This window comes from Dermacentor silvarum, chromosome 4 (genome assembly GCF_013339745.2).
Source record: "Dermacentor silvarum isolate Dsil-2018 chromosome 4, BIME_Dsil_1.4, whole genome shotgun sequence".
Lineage (NCBI taxonomy): Eukaryota > Metazoa > Arthropoda > Arachnida > Ixodida > Ixodidae > Dermacentor > Dermacentor silvarum.
In genome coordinates, this window is record NC_051157.2 from 167,373,919 (window position 1) to 167,394,798 (window position 20,880).

The 20,880-nt window shown below is 46.5% G+C and overlaps 1 protein-coding gene across 1 annotated transcript in view; it reads right to left on the reverse strand.

The window, feature by feature from the left end:
* Positions 1-20,880, reverse strand: part of LOC119449029 (uncharacterized) — a 198,601-nt gene that overhangs the window by 99,879 nt on the left and 77,842 nt on the right. The window contains exons 4-6 of the mRNA XM_049666616.1: positions 10,853-11,055; positions 6,191-6,520; positions 2,712-2,880 (exon numbers count right to left, since the gene is read on the reverse strand). Of these exons, the coding sequence (XP_049522573.1) occupies positions 2,712-2,880; positions 6,191-6,520; positions 10,853-11,055 (702 nt within the window). The remainder of the gene's footprint in view (positions 1-2,711; positions 2,881-6,190; positions 6,521-10,852; positions 11,056-20,880) is intronic.

Sequence of the window (20,880 nt, forward strand, 5' to 3'; positions counted from 1 at the left end):
TATTAGGAGTCAGTTCACAAGCAGCTGTGCCTACTTTGTCGTACTTTTTTTTAAATGTACATATTGGCTCTGTTGCCTTCACTGTCATAGAAATTTTTTAGTAGCGACATATCACGACAAAGCGCAAAGCTGTGTTGTGGGAAAGCAAGTCGAGCGCTGGCAGCACAACTTATGCGCGATTCTGTCACAGCAGGCTTTCTACAGCTGGCGCGTGCAGTGAGCGAAGAGTTCTAAGCCACACAGCGACGCGAATTCATGCCAAGCTCCCTAGCAACGGCACCAGTGTATCAGTCATAATTTTATATTAGCATTCAGGCTGACATTAAGGAAACAAACACTGCTTCCAAAAGCCTGACCGTTAACAATCCAATGACATTCGCTCAAGCAGCGCGTGTTAGTCACTGATTGTTAGCATTGGTGGAAAGCAATCAATCGACGGTGCTACACAACACTCGAACGACGCTGCTAGACGCTCGGCTATCTCATCACACTGCTGCCAACGATCGGTCGTTTGTACGCTGAGCTGGCAGCAAAGAATCTTTGTGTTGGAGGTTGCTTTCACAAATCTTTTCTGTTGAGAAACACGCAGGTTGGTTTCATCCGCGCACGCTTTTCTCATTTATCCTGATTATGGTTTTGCTCCATCACTTCACCACGTCCGACGAGAAACGCAGGGGCACAGTACACAAACACACCCGCCGCTCACAGTAGGCACCAGAGTTTGGCGAACTCTCGTCGTCGTAACTTCACTTAGGAGCAAAAGAAAACACCACGGAACAAACACGTACGATGCTTATTTGCAGCGGTATGTCGCCGCGGGATCCTGTTTCCACACGAAGCGCAGCGCAGCGTCACCGATGTTCGCTGCAATCTTTCTTCGCCGGCTCACGGCTCAGAACAAACGCACGCGGCACAAATTGTGCATCGTAAGCTCACAATAATATTTCCGGCATGACAGACCACCACAAACAATTCAATTCACTCTGCCGAAGGGAGACGCACAGAGCTGACGCGACTCGGCCCAGTTCGAAGCGAGGGCGGCCATGTTAGGCATGTTCTCCGTCGGCGGGGACACCGGCCGTCCGGCTCATGACGTCACCTGAAGTGCGCGCCTATTGGTGTCGGCTGGTATGCATCCGCCTTTGAGCGGCAAATGCCACTGTCTTCTAAAGTTGTATCCGACTATAACTAAATAGACAAGCACGGTGTCACGCGCGCACAGGTAAACATGATAACATCTCACTCGATGACCCGGAAACTCGCTGTGAAAACGTCAGAGTGCGAAAGCGCGCCAGCAGCAGCGGGCAAATTGACCTTCGCGCTGTCTCTCGTCTCGCTTCAACGCGAACTAAACGCCAAAAGCACAGCGCATATGAAGCTACCGGCACTCGGCGAATGCACTTTGTCCCCATCGCAAATCCCTTCGAAGATGAGGCCCGCGCGGGCGCGCACTTCGCCCACATCGCAGATCGCTTCAAGATACGGCGCCCGCGCGCCCGCGCTGTGAGCAGCAGCCGAAGGAACAGAACGTACCCCGTCGCCTCCCTCTCCGTCGCCTCGTCCCCTTTCTGCGCGCGCGAAAGACGACCGCGCGCTTCCGGCCTTCCTTCCTCCCTCGCGTGCGCTACACTGACCCGCGATTGCCGGCTCACCCTCGTAGGCTTTCACTCGCACACATAGCGTACGGCGCGCGGCGACCATTTTATCGCCATTGCACTTTATACGGAACATCACGGCGACAGAAGAAATGTGCTTGGAGTGTCCATATAATTGCTATCGCAATAAAACGGAACGAAACTTGATTGGTATCATCATGCGGCTATAGGGCTCCTACGAATAATACAGGAGAATAAAAGACCAGGAAGATAGGACCCCACTGCTGACCTCTCTTCAGGTGTTAGCAGTCTGCACGATATTTACTGCAGTCAGTCATAAATTTCCTTCCCTATATTTGCCTTCACTATCCTTTTATATATAAAAACACATAATAACACTACAACTACGCCCCCACGTCACAGTGAACTTCACCGTGGAGACCACTGCGCGAAGATTGGAAGGACCCACAACAACACTCCCCCGAATACCTCCCCCCCCCCCCCCCTTATCTTCAGCGGTTCTCATTTTCTTCGCAGTGGATGATAAACGTTTAATTTCAAGTAAGCGCAAGGTAACGAATTCTTGGGAAGCAGGCGTGGGTAGTAGTTGCGCGCATAAATTTGCTCTCACTGGCCCTTTTCTATTAAAACCTCAATTCCGGAAAATAATTTCGGCGTAGTATCTGTTTCTTGATTCTTTTGTTGGACCGAAATGCCTCCACAGCATATGACACTTCATTTTTCTCTCACTGATGTGCGCAAAACCGTTGCTTCACTACTTACTTCATGTGAGTAGGCACATTTCCTTTGCCTACTTACATGTGCTTTATTTCTTGATCGGCTTGTTTCTTATTTCTTACAAAAAACTTGAAAAAACTTAAAATCTATGTGAATACATAAAGGCAGCGTCAATAAAGGTACGATAGCAGACAGCATAACAGCTTTGTTTCCCGGCCTTGTCTCAGCTTTTGCGTCTTTTGAGAACTACAGAAATAAATATGTACCAACAAGTTCAACTTCCCGCCCATTCAGAAGGCAACAATTTGATGGCACACCAAAGTGATGCAAACTGAGAATTTAGTGCTTCGTTAAGAAGATGTTGAAAAAACTTTGTACCTTGTACTTGTCGACAGAGTCCAGGATTTCTGTAGGAGTCAGCTTGGCCGACACGACAGCACAACAAGTGCCATCCAGCAAAGCTGCCATAGCGAAAGCCATACCCGACACATTTGTAATCGGCATTGTGTCAAAAAGGACGTCTCCTTCACCCCATGGTACATGTCCCCTGCGTGAAGATCGGCACTGAGCCTTGTAGCCAGAACCGTGCCCTCTTTTCCCCGCCAAAAATAAATAAATTGGTGTTTGTACAAATTTCAAGGCTTAAGTAACCGTCTGAATGGTCTTTACCTAGCACTGCATATTTCTTTCTGATTCACAGATGGTCGTTTTTATGAAAGCAATCTACACCATAACCAACACCTAAATGGAGAGCGGTTGCACAATAGTGGAATTGCTGGGATTTATGCTTATTTTAACCAGCAGTTGTTCACGAAGCTTCAAATACCAGAACTTCATACACTACTTCGCAAAAATAAGCTATAGCGAATTTGAGTATATCGAAAATCTCGCATACGCTGACTGAATTATGGCTCATAAATGGCACTTAGATGAAGCCCATAGATGAAGAGTAGTCAGATCTATAAAAGAAATCAATCAATCGGGTGCGCAAGTGCGAGCACTGAGCCTCAGTTCACCATTTCTGCTTCGAAGGAAACGTTGGCATGCACCCGCACGTATTAGGTGAGGAGGAAACACCGAGATTACCAGTAACTGGTAATGCTTCAGCGTGGTTTAGCGTTGTCCTCTATAACAATGGCAAATCCCCCGTTCAACTGCCATGAGAAGAAGGCGCATGCGAAAACGCTGGAATCTCGGACTCGGTTCATCCATGCGCTTGCTTGTCAGCAGAGGAACCAGGGGCTTGTGATGTGTTTCGATGTTAAATGATGATCCAAGAAGGTAGTTGCGGTAGTGCATGCTCACATGCCCAAGTGATGTCTACGGCTTCCTTCTCGATTAGTGCATACCTCGGTTCCGTCTCCGACAGTGAACGTGATGCATATGCGACTGGTAGCAGTCTTTCTTGTGACTTCTGGAGGAGAATTACACCTAAGCCATAGGACGATGCATCTACTGACAGCGTGTGTGGCCATCTTGTGTCGTAACGCACGAGAACTGGTGTTGCATTTAGCGCCTGCTTCACAACCTCAAAGCTTTGTTGTTGTGCCGCGCCGCAGTACCACTCAACATCTGCGCGCATGAGGTCTCCCAATGGCTTATGTGTCCTAGAAACTTGACCTCACTGTGTTGAAATGCACATTTGTTGATGTTGAACGTGACGCCTGCCTTTGCAAGCCGACTCAGCACTTTGTGAAGATTTGGGGTGCTATAATGTAAAAGGATTCCAAACTGTTTTGATTTCAAATTTCTGACGTCAAATTTACGTGACCACCGACGCAAGCATCGGATGGTGACCCGCAGCGTTGTCTGAACAACCCAATCAAACACTCTCCTCGTTTATAGGAGGTCACCTTTGTTCGCTTTCAAAGCCAATAACATTGTCTACACTCAGCGGTTTTTCTTATCTAATTGGCTGAAAAGAGGTGAGGAGCACGCTCTAGTGGAGAGGGTTTCGATGGGGCCGAGCCAGCACATTGAAAATAGATAACCGTATGAAGAGGATGGTGCCGCCTTCTCCGATTGGTCCGCTTCGCCTTACTTAGCTTGCGGTGGCTGGTTGAAAATCGCGGTGGCGTGCAACGGAAGGATAAGAATGCCGCTAAAACGGATCCTCGGCAAGGAAGAGTTGGCAGAGCGATGTCGTATGCATGCCGAAATGGCTCGATAACGTTTTACTACCACGCAAAAAGGTTCATCATGCGTAAATAAATACATGCTCACCGGCAGGTGCGAGTAGCGAGGGCCTGAGCGACGGCTGGCAGCCATCTTCTACTCCTTTCGGAACGGGGCAGTCTGTGGCTATTCACAAAAAAATTCAGTTTTGTTCGGCATATTAATGAATTTTTTGCGTACACGTCACTTCGACGTGGTGAGTTTTCGTGGTTTTGTGACGTCGCGTGACAGGCGAAGTGGGCCCACGTAGCCAGACAACATTGAACCAATAGCGGAGGGCTAATGGTGAAAATGCGTCGAATCAGGAATGATTATTTTTCTTTTGTGCGGTTTAATCATGAATAATCAGTGTGTACACGTTATATCAGATGGGGAGCTGTCGCGGTTTTCCTGACTTCGCGTGACAAACAGGTGAAGTTGGGAGTGGCCCGAAAATGTTTTCACCAACCGTGCAGGCTATTTGCGGAAATTGGAATAAACAGTTTGGAATCATTTTACGTTATAGCGACCTTGCATCATGTTCCGTCAGGCACGATGATGTCATCTTGCCTGCATGTCAGTCCGTCTAGTCCCTCTAGGACTCTGGGCACCTCACTATGGTAGAATTCGGGTGCCGCAGATGTGCCAATGGCAGTCTGCGTAACTAGAACCGTCCAAATAGAGTAATGAATGTTGTAAACTCACTTGGAGAGAGGAACTTGACAGTAGCCTGCACGCGCCTCTAAGCGGCTGAATACTTTTGCCCCGGCTAGTTTGGCAAGACATTCATCGACTATAGGCGTAAGTTTGCGTTCACAAACAATCTGCTGGTTTAGCTGGCTTTAGTGAACATATATCCTCAGTTCGCTGTTCCTGTTCCTAGCTACCACCATAGGTTAGCACCACTCAGGTGCTTGTTCCACCTTTTGTATGCCACAAACGTCTTCTATCATTTTGAGTTCTGTCTTGACGAGAGGAATCAGAGGAAGAGGCACCCGCCTTGGGTTACTGCATAGGGCTTAGCCTTGCTGATTATTTTGATGTGGTACATGGTCACCATCTGTGCAAGTCCTGACGTCCGCTTAGGGTACTGGGCTAGAATGTCCGAGACGCCACTCTCTTGTGTTTCTGCAAGCTCCAGCGGCCGCTGCACAATGCCCAGTGACTCTATTGCTGGACGACTTAGAAGATATTCTCTCAGCCTTTCGATCACAAAGACCTTCTCTTGCACTCTTGTGTGCCGCCATTCTATCATGACTGTGAAGTCGCCTGCCGCGGCGATTGACACTTGATTTGTCTGATTGTATTGATTTGTCAGTGTCACTGCCGTGACGTCGACGCCTGTGTCAACTTTGAACACGAGAGTTGTGCCGTTCAACTTTGCTTTCACTCTCTATGGCTCTTTGGTCGTCGTGCTTCGAACCTCACCGAGATGCACTTCTTCCATGCACTGTCTTCGCTCGGACGAACGGTTTAGCGTGTCACCGTTGCGTGCACTTGAGAGGCAGACTACTGCGTAGTGGCCTTTCATCCCACAGTTGTTGCATATCTTGCCCGTGGCTGGGCACTGCGCGTTCCTGTGATTGCGAGCTCCTCCTCACCACCGACAGCGTTCAACGTCTTTCCTTTCCACGAGGCTTTGACCCAGAGGCGCTCGAGACAGTGTTTTTGTTTGTTTATGGCTGCTCATTCCGTGGCCTAACTTTCTGATCTCGTCGACAGCAACGGTCGAGTGTGCCTTGCGGCGAATCTTCGTTTGTTGCTGCTTCACTACTTTGAAGTTCCGCGCCATTTTCGTCGCTGACTGCACTGTCATCTTGGGATCCAGCTGTATCTTCTCGCTGAGCCAGACGCCCTTAACGAGACGGTCGCGCATGAGCTCGTCCTTGAGTTCGCCGTATTCGCAAGTATCTGCCAGTTTGTGCAGGTCCGTGATGAGCGCATGGATCGGCTCGCTGGGTTGTTGAACACGACAGTTGCAGATTGTCCTCTCGTAGATTATGTTCATGCATGGTATGCAAGGCTCCTCGAACCTGCGTTTAGGAGTAGCATAGTTCGCCATTTCAGCGCCTGTCAACTTCAGTGACGGCAAGATATCTTCAGCCGCCTTTGCCAAGACATATAAAAACGTGTTTACTTGCATTGCTTCGTCACGGAGACGCAATGAAGACACAAGTCGGTAACGTTCCCATCTAGAACTCCAGTGCTTCCAATCCGCTTGGTCCCAGAAAACAAGCTTCTTGGGCAGCTCGACGGCGAAAGGATTGAAGTTCTCGCTATTTCGCTGCTGCGCTGCGGCGGCCCTTTGTATGGCGTCGCCTTTCCTTTCGTCGGGCATGCTAAAAGCTGATTAATGCGTGGAGGCTGAATGCTTGGTCGATTCATGTCTTCTGTGTGATTCACTACACCGCTGCTACCATGTCCTAGCCGAGTGTTGTTACGCGAGCGATGGTACTGGACTCACATCAATCAAACATCACCATTTATTCCGCCGTGGTCGGCCGGTGACGCTCGAATACACTCGCTCGTTGCTTGTCACAGAGTCCCAGTCTGCCCTTCGCTCTAACCGCGCGCAAAAACATCACCACTGATTTAGCGTTTTTTGAAAGCCAGACATATAGCAGCGATTCATTCTTGATAAGCTTGTTTCCAGTGAGGCTTTGAAGATATTGAAAGGCTACTTGTCTAGTTCTACTAGGAAAAGAAACGACGATGAACGCCAAACCCAGGGGAAGCGTCAAAGATAGCTTCGATTTAAAAACTGCTACCCTAAACTAGAGCGTGGTCAATTAGTGACGCTGTGTTTCAAACTGACGCTAATTATCCGTGATAGGCTGTGTATTTTTTGCAATAATCACTACAAGCGCCATACCTAATTATACTGAAAAAATGTTTCTGCTATAAATATGTGAGTCGATCCTCACTCCTAAGCCTTCCCAGTCTAAGAACTTGAATACTTCTAATGCAGTGGATAGCATTGGTGAGATTGTGTCTCCTTGCTTGACCCCTTTCTTGATAGGTAAGTTTCTACTTTTATTGTGGGGAACCAAGGTAGCTGTGGAATGTTTGTAGATATTTGCCAAAATGTTCACGTATGCCTCTGGTACTCCTTGATTAGACAATGGCTATATGACTGCTGGTACCTCTACTGAAGCAAATTCCTTTTCATAATCTATGAAAGCCATATAGAGAGATTGATTGTACTCCGCAAATTTCTCGATTACCTGATTGATGACATGGATGTGATCCATTGCAGAATATCCCTTCCCGAAGCCAGCCTCTTCTCTTGGTTGATTGAAGTCAACTGTTTCCCTGATTCTATAGGAAATTGGCTTGGTGAATATTTTATACAATACTGAAAGCAACCTAATGTGCCTGTGATTCAATTCTTTAACCTATCATTTCTAATGGATTAGTATAATGTTGGCATTCTGCCAACTCTGTGCCACACCATAAGTCGTGAGGCATTGCGTATAAAGGGTCGCAAGCTTTTCCAGCATAATATATCCTCCATCTTTCATTAAATAGACTATTCAATTTTTTTGCTGCAGTTTGCCCCGGGTCATCTCTTGCAAGGCCCTTCTAACTTCATCGCTAGTTATAGAAGGAAACCTCTGTATCTTGTTCCTCATTAAGCGAAATAAAAATACCGTGGCTGCTCTGGGTACTGTATAGGTCAATATAGAATTATTCTACTCCTTTTACTACATTGTTACAGTGAAGGGAAAGAAAAGGGGACACTAACGAGAGGAAGACGAAGACTCTGGCCGTTGCCTGAACGCCATATACGTTGCTTGTAAATATGCATTCTTCTATACTCGTGGGCCTGTAAAAATTCCTGTAATTCTTCCTGTAGCAATTTGGTGGAGGTCCATTCTGGTCCCTACCAGATCTTACGACAGCTGTCCGACGTGACATACGAGATCGCCTCAGTCGGTCAGCCTTCAGTGCCTCCCAACGTCACCAGCGATGTTGTTCACGTCGCCAGACTCATGCCCTATGTCCCCCCATTAAACGACGCTCTATCACCTGCACCAGGACGGAGCTAACCCCACCGGGAGGGTGATGTTACGGTGAAGGGAAAGAAGAAGGGGACACCAACGAGAGGAAGACGAAGACTCTGGCCGTTGCCTGAAGGCCATATACTTCGCTTGTAAATATACATTCCTCTACCCTCGTGGGCGTGCTTTCTTCCTGCAACAATATCATCGAAATTGCTGAAGACATTACTTTCACTGCATAGATCTTGCCTTAGCCTATGCCAAGTTTACTTCTCACTGATTTCATGCTGCAGCCATATTGTACTGCTTTCTCAATATTTTCCATGTTATAATTTAGAATATCCTTTACTTTCTTCTTGTTGATCAGTTTTGACAGTTCAGCGGATTATATCTGGTCTCGCGAGTTTGACACTTTCATGTTTTGTCGTTTCTTTATTAGGTCCTGTGTTACTTCGGAGAGCTTACCTACTGGTTGCCTTGGTGTCTTACCTCCCACTTCAATTGCTGCTTCTGAGGTCAGCCTAGGTGGGGATTGCATTCATGACCTCTATGGTATCTTCAACTTTGTGTTTTAAAGATGTATACCTGTTTAAGATCACCAGCCTGAATTCGTCTGCTTTTTCTGCGTCTAGGTTGGCCTGTTTCTTTTTGACTAATTTTACTATTTCTCTCTTTAAATTGAGCGACATCCTAGCCCTCACTAGCCTACGGTCATTGAACTTTACCTTATCTAACACCTCGACATTCTACAGTATGCTGGGATCGACAGAGAGATGAAATCTATTTACTTTGTTTGTTTTTCTATAGGGCTTTCCCAGTTCCACTTCCTACTACTGCGCTTCCTGAAGAAGGTATTCAGTATTCGGTACCTATTTATTTCCGCGAATTCTACTAACATCTCTCCTCTAGTGTTCCTAAAATCGAGGCCGTAGTTGCCAATTGCTTGTTGCCCAGCCTGTTTTTCGCACCACTTTTGCATAGAAGTCGTCCATGACTACAGTATACTGAGTTTGCACCTTTCTCATTGCTAATTCAACATCTTCGTAAAACTGTTCTATTTCTTTATCATCGTGACTGGAGGTTGGGGCGTGGGCTTGCACTACCTTCATTCTATACCTCCTGTGCAGCTTTATTGCGCCGACTGCTATAGTCTCATTGATGTTGTAGAATTCATCAATGTTGCCCTCTATGTCCTTACAGATTAGAGGTTGCACCCTGTATTGTCCCTTATCTGAAAGACCTTTGTAGCAGAGGACGTGGCCTTTAGTCAGAACTGTATACGCTCAACAGTTAGTGTAACCTCACTAAGGCTAATAAGATCCCAGTCAATGCCTGATAATTCCTCACAGAGCCCTGCTCAGGTAGCCTCACTCGAAAGGGTTCGCGTGTTAAATGTTTCCTAATTCAGTTTTCATTGGCGGCCTGTCCAAATCCATAGATTCTTGCCGTCATCGTGATACCGTCGTTTCGTGTCATCGTGTTCACTCCATCCTCGTCCTCCGACTCTCGTCACGACATCGTCCTCATACACAGGTCGCCATCCCACGGCTGTCATGTGATTCTCCTCATTGCGTTGTCGTCATACAGTCGCCGTACATTCGCTGTCATATTGTCGTACCGTCTTCGTTACGCAATCGTCGACATGCAGTCGTCGTGATCCCGTTGTCCTCATGCCGTAGTTGTCATACTATCGTTACTATTTCAGAATTGTAATCGCATTGAGCCATGCTGTCGTTGTCATACCGCCTTCGCCCTTCCCACGACGTCATTCCTTCATCGTCGTCGCTTCGTGGTCCTCGCAGTCTTCGTTATGCCGACATGCGGGCGGATGGGCAGCCTTGCCAAGCGAGTGCAATAACAAAGTGGGCTGATACCGGAGACAGTGTACGTCGCATATAGTCGAATTGACAGAAGGCTCAGTATGACCACTACAGCTTTTAAATAAACGTGAACTCAGCAATACGGTGCGTCGTTACGTTTATTGGGTTCTAATTGCATTACCGTTGACAGTCGTCGTCAGATGGGTTCCGTTATTTTTTGTAAAGTTCGGTATAACGCCCCTCTCTTTATTTACCATAACAGAAACCGCTACAATAACTTGCCAGCAGGCTCAACACACCCTTTAATTTGAAATCTGGATCCGTATTTGTACACATTCCGAACATTTTGCATTATTTCATTCTCTCCTTATTCGCTCGACCAATGTAGCGTCCCAACTTTTGCAGAGGTGGCCCACTCTGTTGAACGGAGCATAAGAAATGAATAAAATTGAACAGACCCTAAAAATAAGGTTAGTCATTATTTTCTGCCGGCATGTACACAAATAGGCCGGTTCCCTGTTTTAAGTACAGCTGCGTCCCTTACCTCATCATGTAGTAGCAGGCCACGTAATTGTAGTGCGTGATCTCAGCGCCCTTCGGCATCCCCGTGGTTCCCGACGTGTAGCACACAGCTAGAACGGCGCTACGAGGGTCGGCAATGGGACACTCGCGGAAGTCATGCTCGTCCAGCTGCGAAAACTCGGAAGCATTCACGAAGCCAGTGGTACGACCCATGCAGAAGAGGGCCTGCGAAGATTTGCGAACGTTTCGCGTATGTAAGGCATCGAAAACAAGTTAGACTTAGAGCCGCGACACTCTAACGCCGGGAATATATCTTGCAGCTATCATTACAAGACTCCTTTCGCTGGCCATTTGCAGGAATTGCTGCTGGAATGCCATTTTTGCCCCGATTACCGCCACCGCTGATCCAAGGTGCAGTCGTAACAATGAGCAAAGAGAAACAAAACTCGATCTGTCCAGGAAAAAGGCAAGATTACTTGTCTCTGCGGCCAACACTCAGAGTAATCCAGCTGATGAAGACCACATAATAATGCTGCATGCAGGGACGTGTCACCTCCACAACGAAAATGCGCTAAATACCGCTCTATGCCGGCAATCAGACATATCGAATAAAAACCGAATAGTCACTTCGATTCGATTCGCATTAGATTCGCATTTGATTCACATCGAATTTACTATTTCATGTCGAATATTCGCTTCTCGCGAATATATAAGTGATAAAAACACTTTGGCATATAGTCTTGGGGAATGAGCCATTGCTTAAGGGGGTATCAGCTAATTATTGTCTTACGTGACGGACAGATTCAATAACAGAGGAGATACGCTAATGTCTGTGTGTACCTATCGTCGCGCTGACCACCGATCAGGACAATAAATATGTTTGTATCTTTGTTCAACATTCTCTGTCACCTCTGTGCCGTGCGGTAAACAGCTTCGCGGGTCATCCAACTTCACATAGTGGAATAGCTTATGAATTTTTAACAGCGAAGCTGTTTAAGCCAGCGTAATTTGTGGTTCGTATCAAGAAACTATCAAGAAATAAAACTTTCTTGCCGAGGCGGGATTCAAACCCGCGTACCACCGGTCCAAAGGCGAGCGTCGTAAGCACTACGCTATAGAGCCACTTTTTTCTTTAATACATGGAAAATAAAACTGAAGGTATATTCCAGTGCGGACATAGCTACACACTTAAAATTCGGGCAAACACACACATGCGCCCGACAAGTGTATCCAGTCAGGCGGAGGTTCCTGCGCAGCGTACACACTTCTTACATAAGCTGCACTTTTTTGAAAGAATGATCTTGTATATCGCGGGCTTTCGGCATGGCGATCACACATTCTAGCTCACAATAGGCTATACAAACCCAGTACTATGAACATGTCATAGGCAGGACCGCCAGTCATCTTAAACGTTGAAACCTAATTGCGTATGTAGTGATGTCAATGTCCTTTTTAAGCGTCCGTTGGAGACTGTCCCAGAAAAATATAGCATCCGTACAGTCTATAAAACAGTGATATATGGTTTCGGCAAGTGGACACAGTCGACAGTTCGTGAACCGCGGTACTAAGCAGCCCCTCGCGCTCAACCAGGTTTTGACAGGAAGTGTTTCCGTATGCAATTTAAAGAAAATTGTTTTAGCTCCAGGAGGTATACACATTTTACGGACCCGCCTAAGTACATCCTGATAAGGCCGATTTAAATAAGGTGCACGATACAAAGAATCTGGGAAAATCGAATCCACCAGTGCAGCAGAAATTGCTTTTTGACTCGCAGTGAAGCTGTACTGAATGACTGAATCTAACTTTCAAGAAAAGGAACGAATCAACAACCTCCTTGAGAAAGCCCAAAGGAGTCTGTGTGACATCTTTGGCATCTGATGACACTACTATATCAGGAAGATGATCTAATTGGAGCTGTAACATTTCACGCAAAAAAGGATGGTCACTGTCTCGAAAGAAAAACAGGTGAGAAACAATTTGCCTGGCGACGAGATGGACTAATCCTAGACTACCTCGTTCGAGAGGGACGAACAGATTATCGCGCCGCATCGATTCGCAACTCGAGCTCCAAATAAATGTTGCAAATACGCGATGCAGTGCCTGAATGCGAAGACTTGAGCAGTACAGTACTTGCAGCACATACATGAGACGGGAAACTATGAACACGTTGCACACTTCAGCACGACTGAACATTGACAAATTCCGTCCTCGCCGTGAATTTACTTTGAATTTTTCCTACTTCTCCCGACCAATGACTGTTGCTATTTCTATACTGTACACCTAAATAGCGCAGATCTTTTCTCCATTGAATGCCTGCGTAATGTGATGGCATTGTGGCCCATAGTCCAAACCAAAAACCTGAACTTTCTACAAAGTTAATGCTAGTGCCAGAAGCCGCACAAAATTCTTCTGTAATTGCAAGAGCAGTCTTTACACTCTTTTTATCAGTGGAAAAGAAGGCTACGTCATCTGCATATGCAAGAACCTGAATCTCACTCGACGGCAGTTTAAACCCTTGGAAATTTTCTTTCAGGATGCTCATACAAAGTGGCTCCAAATAGAGGCAGAAGAGAAGCGGTGACAAAGGGAATCCTTGTCTTATTGATGATAAAAGCCTAATCGGATCGGAGAGAGAGCCATTCACTATCAACCTCGTTGAGCCATTAGCATAAAATATTTTGACACCTTTAAGGAGCTGCGATCCTATATTTATACGCTCGAGTACACTAAACAGGAACGAGTGATTCACCCTGTCGAACGCCTTAGCCAGATCTAGCTGTAGCATTGCTACCTGTCCAATCCCCTCAGCTACACACTCTAGCACTGATCTCGCAACATGAATGTTGGTCTGAATGGACCGACCTCTGATGCCACATGTTTGATGTTCACCTACCACAGATCTTATGACGACTTGTAAACGGTTAGCTAATACTTTTGCACAAAAATTTATAATCCACATTGCATAAGGAAATAGGCTGGTATCCGTCCAATTTTTGCGATTTAGTTTCATCATTGCTTTTGGCTATGAGGACAGTGTGCCCTTCCTACATTGTGGCAGGTAGGTACCCTACCTCCAAGGACTCACGGTACACGTGAAGTAATAATGGGGACAACAGGGAACGAAAACACTGTTAAAATTCCGCAGTAAGGCCCTCCGGGCCGTACGCCTTGCCTTTACCTAATGAATCTATGCATGCAGTTATCTCATTAATATCAATGTTATCATTTGTATAATCATAATCGTCCTGATTTGACTGGGGCAGCAACCATACAAATCTGGTGGCAAACACACCCGTATCTAATGCCTTATGGCTACGAAAAAATTTTTGGTAATGTTCAAAAAACGCTTTAGTTATTACGGCCGGCTCATTAACAACGATTCCACCATACTCTATATCTAGAATTTGTTTAGACAGCGCGTGTCGGCGCTTATCACCCAGGGACCTACTGCATGGCTGTTCTTCCAGAAAACGCTGTGCTCGCGCACGCACTAGTGCAGCTCTGTATTTTTCTGTGTACAAAGCGTGTAACTGCGCCTTGGTATTTTGAATATCACCAATATATTCACCCGGATGTAGACATTCAAGCTCAAGTAACTCACTCAGAAGTCTATACAATTCTTTATAATTATTCTTTTTTGCAAAGGCCGATATTAATGATTCTTCGATAGCTATCATTTTACCTTCCTGCTTGATTAATTTCCACACAGCAAAAAGAGGCAAGTCCTTGCGGCATGACAGATGAGCTATAAGCTCAGTAACACGCTTCAGGAAGCACTCACGCGACAGTAGTTGGTTATTAAATTTCCACAACTGCAAGCACATACGCCGGCTTTGGTGTCGACGGCTACCAAAAGATACTGAGACTAGGCAATGGTCACTAAAGAACACCGGGTGCACAGTGTAACCATGAATAAGAGATAGGGCGCTAAGCGAAACGTAAATTCGATCAAGCCTTGCATGCGAGGTACCTTGGACATGCGTGTAGCGACACTCTGCTTTTTCATGTTCCCCAATGTCCACAAGCTGATAATCACACATCAGACGTTGCAACGTATCACTACCTGGATCACGTCTCAGCTTCAATGACGTACGATCTTGCACATCACATACACAATTAAAGTCTCCAAAAGGACCAATGCACGATCTGTAGAGAAATGATGTTCTAGAGATAAAAAGAAACACTCTCGTTCACGTAGCTTGTTCGGGGCATAAACACACACAAATCTAAAGCTAATACCACTGATATCAATGTCACACCATATTATGCGCCCTTCCCTATCTGTAAACAAATGCAGCACATCACATTGTAATTGTCTTCTAACGAATAACATACAACCAGCGGAAACTCCAATTGCATGGCTTACACAAACATCATAGTCAGATAGAAATGGAGTTAGAGCTACTTCTCTGCTTTCATCGGATTAAATCTTTGTTTCTTCGATAGCAGCAATATCTAATTTCCCATTGCGTAGCAAACGAAGGAGTTGAACTTGCCGTCGCTTACTGCGTAAGCCACGGACATTTAAAGTACTAAAGTGGAAGAGAAGAGCGCCCGCCATGATTACCTATTTTGGTGCAGCGTTTACACGCTGCTCTAGGGGTGCATCACTCATTTCTTGATGAGGTGATGCACTGGCAACCTTTTGCTGCACTTCAACAAAAGAGACATCTGCGGGAGCAGGCGTTCCCCGGAGCGGTTTTGTCAACTTTGACACACTTGGCAACCCGGGCCTCCTTTCCCGCAGGCGATGGGTTGTCAGCTGGTGCTGGACGCTTCTTAGTAGCCTCACACATCGATCCAGATTCCACTAATAGCGGGCGGTCTTGAACTGGTGGCAATTCTGCCCATGACATAGTTGATTCGTCGTCAGGCAACTTAGTATCCTCCACAGCGGCAGGCTTCGGGCTAATGCTATCGTCAGCCGATGAAGGCTTTGTCTCTTCCTGTCGATGAGCTTCAGCGGGTGTTTCACCGGTTGCATCCACAACCTCACTCACATCCATTACATTGATCGGTGATGGTCTCATCCTCAGCTGGTCTATTTCCACGAAGCTTGTCAGCGTAGGTTCCGATGCATGCATCTGAAATGTGACCGGAGTGGTGACAGTTACTGCAGCGTGGTATCCTACATTGTCGCCGGATATGCCCGACTGTTGCGCCGTAGGCAAAGTGGTGGTCGGCCAGGAACCAAGACGAGGCACTGGTGTCCGTATATTTTCAATAGGTGAGGCAGATTACTGGCAGAGACTCCATCCTTCAGTGTAAACGCCACGTCGCGATTAGAAATTTGCCAGCCCTCCATGCCGTCACACCGGCACATTTCTCTCGTGATAGACTGCACTGTTCCATAAGGTTCTAGCGCTTCAACAATCCGTCTCTGTTCGAGGTGTGGGGGAAGCCAAAGAAGCTTCATCTTGATATTGGTCTATGACAAGACACATCAGGCCCTTCACCAGCAGCTCGCCTTTGTCGACAAGTTTCTGTTTCGCGATGCCATTAACGCATGTTACTAGCCACAAATGGCTCAAGCGTGGTACAAATGGCCACGCTTGCAGAACATGCATTTATGCGCTTGATATGATTGCGTTCGAGCGTAGTCGTCTTCGTCCACAACTGGCTCGTTAGCACGCTCGTGCTGTGCGAGGTGAAGACGTTTTGCGCGCTATGAGAGCGAGAGAGAGAGACACGCATTACCGGAGCGGGTCTGCTGGAACGCGTTGTCGGCATTGCAACACGGTGGAACGCGGTGTCAGTGTTGCAAGCTGCGCTATGCAACGCGCACTGACGGCCGTAAGTCCGAGATGCGCGAAAATAGGTTATCATCATCACGAGTAATAAGATGAACAGTTCACGCGCACTTTCGGAAAATGCGCCCAGGTTCGCTGTTTCGCGAATCACGCGAAAAAACAAAAACGCTGCCGAAATATTCCCATTGCAAAAAATATACGCGGTCAAGCCCCCGCATCATTTCTTTAATAAACCGTATTGATTTCTTCGGTTATGTCTCCCGTTTTAAAACGAATAGTCTTCGTTGCGTTTTTCACGATGTTTCTATACTCTCCGCTGACGCCCTTGCACTCGCGCAACCGATTTGAGCGGCGCGTTCATTGCCCACCGCCAACATGTTTTCCTGCTCACTTTAACCCAAGTGCCTGATGAAATAAAGCGAGGGCCGAATAAATAATCTGAACGCCACAATATTTGTTCCAAGGGCCAAACATTTAATCCTAGGGCCAAGATATTTAATCCCAGTGCAAGCACAAATATGCCGCGCTCCTGCTAATTTAATCCATGTGCCTATATGCCTTATGTAGGGCGCTTGGAGCTGTAATCCAAGTGCTAGTGAATTTAAACCATGCAAGAAAAAAACATTGTCAAAACTGGTGAACTGCCGAAATAATGTTACCGGTAGATGACAGTGTTAATCTACGTGGTCCCTGCTAACATATCTGAAATAAATGACCCCAGTATTTGGCATGTAGATGACAGTCAAATATTGACAGATATACATTTGGTGTAAAATGTTAGGATGTGAAAAAATTGCATACTTACGTGTTCACAGGCTGAATGAAGGCTGAAAGTGCACCTGGTAATGTTTTATTGAAGCACGCTGCAGTCGTCAGTTCAATAATTCTTGGCTGTCACAGGATTTCGGCTCATTATATAGGAGGCTGATCGCGTTCTGGCAAACATTTATAGTAGACGAACTGGGACAACGTCTTATTGTCATCTGCGAGCACATGGCAGATCTGATGTGTGGCGTTTAATGGCGCAATTAGAGCACTGCACGGGCTCGGGCTTGCCCAAAAGCCCGGGTTCTGTTCTACCCGGCCCTGTTCTAAAAACTGTTCTACCGGGCCCGGCCCGGCCCACGGGCCGGGCCGGGTAGAACAGTTTTTTTCACGGGCTCGGGCCGGGCTCAGGCACGGCGTGTGCTTTTTGACCCAGGCCCGGGCCGGGCTCGGGTTTTTTTTACGCGGGCCCGGGCCGGGCTCGGGCTTTCTGGTGGTGTGCATGTAACGTGCAGCGAGTTATTCTCGGGCGTCTCAACACTGAAAAACATTATTTTTCGGTCTCGGGCCGGGTTTGGGCCGGTTTCGAGTCGGGCTCGGGCCGGGCTCGGGCCTAAGGTAAAGGGGTGGCGGGCCGTGCCGGGCGGGTAACGTAAATTATTTCCGGGCCCGGGCCGGGCCCGGGTCTCGCCATAAAAGTTTTGATCGGGCTCGGGCGGGCAGCCCAACGTAAAAATCGGCCCGTGCAGTGCTCTAGGCGCAATTGCCAACTATGGCCAAAGAGCGCCATGACAAATGGTAATGAATTGTTTATGTATTATAAATGAAGGCATTGAATTCAGTTACAAATGTAAATGTAGTGTGGCTGTAAAGAGGCCTAAGGACGGGTCGCTTTAAACTGCGTAAAATATAATGACAATGATTTATGACAAAATAAAAAGTGCATCCCTTCGACATGATGATCACTTCCAGTCAATAGGTAAGAGTGGGTGCCGAAGTTGTGACCTATTCTTAATCGACAAAGGAGCACTTCTTTGTATCGTGCTGTTTTTTCGGATATCCAGTGCCCTAATTTAGGTTTGATCAAGTGCAGTTTATTGGATACCTGGGTATCCAACTCTTTCTGCCAGTGCTTCTTTACCTTATGCCGTAAGTATGGTTTAATGTCTGTGGCCGGAATGGGTATGTTCATGTCAGTGTCGCTAAAAGCTATCGAGGTAGCGTTCTCGTCAGCATCTTCGTTGCATTTTATACCACTGTGTCCAGGTACCCAGCATAGGATGATTACTGTTTGCCCATATAAGCTGAGCATAGCAATGCACAGAGTTCGTTAAAGACAGTGTTTTTATGTTTTCGTAAACTCATTAGGGCTCGTACTACGCTCAATGAGTCCGTGAACACAGTAGCCCTAGTGAGATTTGTTTGCGTTATGTGTTTTACTGCAGAGAGGATCGCGTATGCGTCAGCCGTAAAAATACTGGTATATGGGTTAAGTGTACCGGATATTACATGGATAGCCATGGTCCTAGAGCTGCGTAAGCAACACCAGCAGGAGACTTTGAAGCGTCTGTATAAAACTCAGCACAGGAATATTTCTCCTGAAGCTCAAGGAAATGTGAATGTATATGTGCCTCAGGTGCTCCTTTTGATATTTCTACGAAAGAGATGTCACATTCGATAGTCTGCCACTCCCAAGGCGGTGGAAGCCGAGTAGGAACCATTAGGACATTCTCCAGAAGAGGGACGTCTGTTTCTTCGGACAGTGCTTCCAACCGGAGGGACAGAGGAGGCCTAGTGGCTGGGCAGTTATGGAACAGCCTGGTCGTGGACAAATCGCGAGCAATTGAATGTCACGGATGATATACATCTGATTTCGCCTTCAAGGCGTAGGAGATGTCCTTTGGAAGTGTAGAGACCATTCATTACATTCAACGTACAGGCTTTGTACAGGACTTGTCCTGAAGGCGCCTGTAGCAAGGCGGATACCCAAGTGGTGGATAGTATCTAACATTTTCAAAGCACTAGGTGTAGCAGAATTATAGACTATGGCTCCGTAGTCAAGGCGTGACCATATTAGACTTTTATACAAGCTTAGGAGGCATCTGCTGTCGCTTCCCCAGGATGTGCGCGACAGGAGCTTGAATAAGTTCATAGTCTTGAGGCACTTCGCTTTAAGGTACTTCAGATGGGAAATAAAGGTTAGTTTATTGTCTAAGATTATACCTAAGAATTTATGTTCGGAGCTTATAGATAGTCGTTCTTCATGAAGGTCTATAGCGGGGTCTGGTAGTACACATTTCTTGTTGGAGAAGAGTACGCATGTACTTTTTCGCGGGTTTAGCTTGAAACCATTCTCGTCCGCCCACTTAGACTATTTAAGGCAAGCTGTACTTGTCGCTCGCAGATACTAAGATTACATGATTTGAAACCCATTTGGATGTCATCCACATATACAGAATAAAACATTGTACGTGGTATGACAGTTTGGAGCGAGTTTATTTTGAGAAAAAATAAAGTACAGCTCAGCAAACCACCCTGTGGTACACCAGCCTCCTGCGTGAATTGTCGAGACAGGACGTTACCAACTCTAACACAGAACGTGCGATCAGACAGGTAGCTCTGAATCACATTTAACAAATTGCCTCGGACTCCCATTCCAGCCAGGTCACGGAGAATTCCAAAACGCCAAGTTGTGTCGCATGCCTTCTCCATGTCTAAAAATACTGATAAGAAAAACTGTTTGTCTACAAAGGCATCACGGATATTGGTCTCGATGCGGACGAGGTGATCTATTGTGGATCTACCTTCCCTGAAACCGCATTGTAAGGGATCTAGTATTTTGTTGCTTTCAAGAAAATGGATGAGGCGCCTGTTAATCATTTTTTTCAAAGAGTTTGCATATACAACTTGTCAGACCTATTGGCCTATAGTTACTGGCCGAGGAAGGGTCCTTGCCTTCTTTGAGAATAGGAATTACGATTGCTTCTTTCCAGGCGGACGGAATGTAGCCGGCAGATAACATGGAGTTAGAGTGACAGTAATGTTCTGTGGGTTTCATGGTGTAAGTGTTTTATCATTTCGTAAAGTATTCTATCACTTCCTGGAGCACACTTGTTACAACACTTGAGTGAAGCCTGAAACTCCGCCATGCTAAATGGACGATTGTATGCTTCATTGGCTGTGCCTTTCCGACCCAGAGGTTGTCGCTCTGCTTGTCGCTGGTATCTTAGGAATGTATCTGTGTAATGGGATGTACTGGAAATGTGCTCGAAATGTGCTCCTAGACAATCAGCCTGGTCCTCAAGTGTGTCTCCTTGTGTGTTTACTAAAGGTAGAGGATGGGTTTCGCGGCCTTCTAATTTCTTAACCCTGTTCCAGACTTTCCTTTTGTCTGTATAAGAATTAATGCTGGAGATGTATTTCTGCCAGCTTTCCCTTTTGGCACCGCGACGCGTTCTTCTACCTTCCGACTTTATTTTCTTGAAGAGGATGAGGTGTTCTGCAGTCGGCGAGTCACGGAGGTTAATCCAAGCCT